General features: G+C 36.2%; 1 protein-coding gene across 1 annotated transcript; it reads right to left on the bottom strand.

Annotated features, from left to right (window-relative positions):
- Nucleotides 1-238: 238 nt before the first annotated feature.
- LOC149142645 (F-box protein GID2-like) lies at nucleotides 239-667 on the bottom strand. The gene has a single exon (XM_089451538.1). The coding sequence runs from the start codon at nucleotides 665-667 to the stop codon at nucleotides 239-241; it is 429 nt and encodes a 142-aa protein (XP_089307664.1).
- Nucleotides 668-4,544: the final 3,877 nt, after the last annotated feature.

Raw genomic sequence — 4,544 nt, 5'->3', positions numbered from 1 at the left:
CCTGCCAAAACGGACTGTTGGCAATGGAAGATTACCTAGGTTAAAACACGGGTGGTTAGTTCTCGGTGGCCTTGGAAAACGAAGATCGTTGTTTAATCATTTAAATTACATAGCACAGAAGTGAAGTAAACGGATTCTTAAATATCAGAAAAGGAAGGAAGGAAACAAGAAATGACAATGCAAATAACTTTTCTGGAAGCATGCAAAATCACAGGAGCTTTTTCAACACTCAACAGCATCAAATTTCCATCCTGTACAACCCAACGGGGCTTATGAAAGGTTCGCCGTCACTTAGGTAGCCCTTGTTTCTGCCTAGCCGCTCGTAGCAATTCATGGAGAAGAGAGAAAGCGAGAGTGGGATGACTCCATCATTGCTGCAGGGCCTGGTGGGAAGAGAACGATAAAGAAGTGGGCGCAAACAATGAAAGAAGAAGCGCCGATATCCTCCCAGCGCCATCACAAAGGATCTCATATTCTGCGACTCCCCCGCCGCAGGCCACCGCTTTGTGCAAATTCCCTCCCACAGCCTCTCCGTCTCCACAGCACGTTTCCACTGCCTATTCACACAGGTCGCCATGGCCAGGGACCATACTTCCAGATGCCTCAATACTTCCACCACAATATCTTCGTTGTACTGCAGCGGGCAGAACGAATTCGAGGAATCCATGCTCTCTAGTTGCAGATAGAAGAATACCAAGGGTTTCAGGCACTACTTACAAGCAAGAAATTAGGGTTGTGGAATCAAGAAATATTGCGAATGGCAAGGAAGGATACATTCGGAGCGACGCCCAGGCAGGAACTGACGGTAGAGAGTACCGGCTGCGTCCTTAAACGTGTGAGGCCAAGCAGAAGAAATTTTGTATTGAATATACGACTTCATCCTATTAATGTTAGTGGAGAGAGTTTAATATGAAACAGGAGGGTCGCCGCACATTAATTTAGTTTGCAATAGGAGGACGCTACCAGACGCTAAAGGTATGGCTTTCAATTATTTATTTTGAAGCAACCGAGAAGTATAGTTGAAAGAGGCGGCTCCTACCGTCCCATCTTATCATGAGAGTTAAGGATTTATGGAAATCAACATCTCATCATACCCTAAGATTAAAGCATTCTGGATATCGACGTTTCACCCATAGAATGTTCGAGTGGTTTCGGACAAGTTGCCGTATTTTAGGTATTCTCCCTTAAAGGTCTATAATAAATTTTATTTAATTAATATTTTAATTGTATCTGACCTATTTCGAGTGCTATCACTATTACACCAAGGCTACTCCTATACCCATGTTACTTTTAACACAATTTTTTATAGAGTTATTTTACATTAAAATTTAATATCAATTGAATTATTTGATATTTAAAATACCCATGTTACTTTTAAAACAATTTTTTATAGAGTTATTCTACATTAAAATTTAATATCAATTGAATTATTTGATATTTAAAATTTAACACAAAAATAATTTGACGTAAAAAATATTTTAAGACAAAATTAAAATATTTTAAAACAAAATATTATATTTAAGACAAAAGGAGTTTAAGACAAAAATATTGTAAGACAAAAATTTATATGTAAGACAAAAATAATTTGACACAAAAATATTTTAAGACAACTTTTTATTTAAGACAAAAAGAGTTTAAGACAAAATTATTTTAAGACAAAACTTTACATTTAAGACAAAAACAGTTTGATACAAAAATATTTTAAGACAAAACTTTATATTTAAGACAATGGACACTTAAGACGAAACCCATTTATGACAAAAAGATATCAATTTAAGAATTGACTATGAGGATACCTTTGCTTTTGTAGCAATGTATTCATCCATTAGATCAATTCTTTCTCTAGCTACATGAATGGGGTAGAAGATCCATGAGATGGATGTAAAAAACAACATTTTTCAATGGGGTTATTGAGGAGGAGGCGTACATTGAGCAACCAGAAGGTTTTGAGACATTTGAACGTCAGTCTCATGTGTGTATGGTCTCAAACAAGCACCTCGTGCTTTGTACACCACGATCGATAGTTATCACACGGGTTTGGGCTTCACCAAAAGTGAAGGGGATGCAAACCTCAATCACACCTTGATAGAAGGTAAATTTCTTATTATTGTCTTATATCTTGATGATTTGATTTTAACTAATTATGAACATCTTATTAGATCTTGCAAGGAGGACCTTGCAAGGGAATTTTAAATGAAGGACATGGGTCTCATGCACTACTTCCTCTAGTTGGAAGTATCGCAAGATGATGGGGAACTGTTTGTCTCTAGGAAATTATTCAAATGAGATACTTCAGAGATTCTTCATGGAGAGTTATAAACTCACGGAGACACCTTTCACAAATAATTGGAGGAAGGAGGATACCACTTCAAGTGAAGAAGTGGATGCTACGATTTATCGACATCTAGTGAGTTCACTCATATATCTTATGAACACATGACCATATTTGTGCTATGCAGTCAACCAGCTAAGCAAAGATATAGTCAGGCGAACCAAATTATTTTGGAAGGTTGTTAAGCATGTTTTACGGTACCTCAGAGGCACTACCGAGTTTGGAGTATGGTACAAACGAACAAAGGGAGTGGAATTGTGTGGCTTCATAGATGCAGATTGGGTGGGAAGTCCATCACACCTAAAGACTACATCAGGTGAATTTTTCATTGTTGGGTTTGCAGTTGTTTCTTGGTACAACCTGAAGCAAAGGTATGTGGTGCTTAGCTTGACATAAATAGAATACATGGTTGCAAGTCAAGTAGCAAGTGAGGCGATATGGCTGAGAAAGATACTTGTTGGAATACTTGGTGAGATGATGGATGCAACTGTGATCTATTGTGATAATGAGAGTTGCATCAAATTCTCTCAGAATCTTGTATTTCATGATTGATCAAAGCATGTAGATATTTGGTATCATCATTTACAGGACTGTGTGCAAAGTGAGATGATGTTGTTGCACTACATTCCGATAGAGGAAGAAGATGCTCACATTTTGAAAATGGTTTGTGAAGAGGGAATTCTAAGTTCCGCATGTGGAGGATATGGGTGGTTGATAATTCCTTTCTTGCTGAGATGGAATGTTAAGAAATAGAGCAAGAAATTCTGAATTTGATTTTGCCTTGATTAAATTGATAAAATTTGAGTTTCCACATCAACGCACAACTTCAATCCAATTAACTTGTGTGACATGACTTGTGTCACCCATTTTACTAAGTAAATTTGAGTTGGAAGAGTTAGAGTTGAGTTAAGCATGTGTGATTGCTAATTTGTAGCAATCAAAGTGAGTTATCTCAAGTTGTTTTCGGTTAAACTAGTTCCAACTATTGGAGGAACTAGTGGAAGGTCAGTTGTGCAGTGGGACTTCAGTAGCGAGACACATGTGGATGGTGACTACAAAGTGAGTTGTGAATGATGAATCCAACAATAGACCTTGTTGATGATGGTGAAATTTCCAATAAAGAAGTGAATAAGATGTTTGATCTAGTTGGTATGATTGTAGTTGATGATGACCTCTTTGCATCAGAGTTTGAGAATATAATCAAAATATGATATTATTGGTATTGACTACACCTTATTTGGAGACATCATTTGTACTGTAGGGGTTGGTACCTTTCCATTGTATGTGGTTTGTGATGTGAAGACTAATCAACCTCTACTAAAGATTCATATTGCCTCTAATAATCTTATGGATGCTTGTTTACAAAGGGAGACCCCTCTAGACTGAACTCATTAGATTGTTTGTTTTTTTCATGTTAATTATTGTTCTGAAATTTCCTTCGCCAAGGGGTTGAAACTATTTGCTTAATTTATTTTACATGGCCAAGTGAAAGAAGAAGAATGAAGTTTGTCTCAACAACTTTTCCATTTTTCTAAGTTACAAATTAAAAATGTCCAATTCTATAGCCAATGGACTAATAGACTCTTGATAAGACTTTAGTGAGCTATGCATAGCTCTCTCCTATCATTGTAGCTCAATAAAATTCCATATAATAGCTCTAGTGAGAAAGAGACCAAATTTATGCCCAAGACATTAGTAGAAATGGAGTAGTTTTGAAGACAAGGATCTCCATTGGGGATTTCCATTTTTGCTACTACACACAAGAAGAATGTTGGTGCTCGAGGAAGAGATAAAGGATCTCTGCCAAAAACATAATATAATCTCTCTCCCCATGCCATTAATTTTTATTAACTCATTCGAATGAAGGTAATGCATAAGGATTTGTTAGTATCTATGAAATTTTCTCTCTTTCCAATAGAAAAATAGTCTCATCCTAATATTAATATATAAAATAAGGTTCATTAATATGTATTGTTCAACTTTGTTTGATGGTCCTATTTCTCCAAAGGATATTTTTTTTTTAATTTTGTTTGTTATAACATATGGTGATACCCTTAAATCTGAGGTAATTTTGGGTAAAATTTGAAGTGGTATTGGGGTTTGAATTTCCTTTGTAGTAGTAGGCTACATGCAATTTCTATTGAAATGTTCTGTTCTGGCACAAAATAGAATAATATTTTGATGGAAAGGTTCGTTATGCGTGGCATGTTTT

The sequence above is a fragment of the Pinus tabuliformis genome, chromosome X (genome assembly GCF_031772625.1).
Source record: "Pinus tabuliformis cultivar Carrire ecotype Pingquan chromosome X, CPIR1, whole genome shotgun sequence".
Taxonomy (NCBI): Eukaryota; Viridiplantae; Streptophyta; class Pinopsida; order Pinales; family Pinaceae; genus Pinus; species Pinus tabuliformis.
This window is presented reverse-complemented; position numbering and strand designations above follow the sequence as displayed.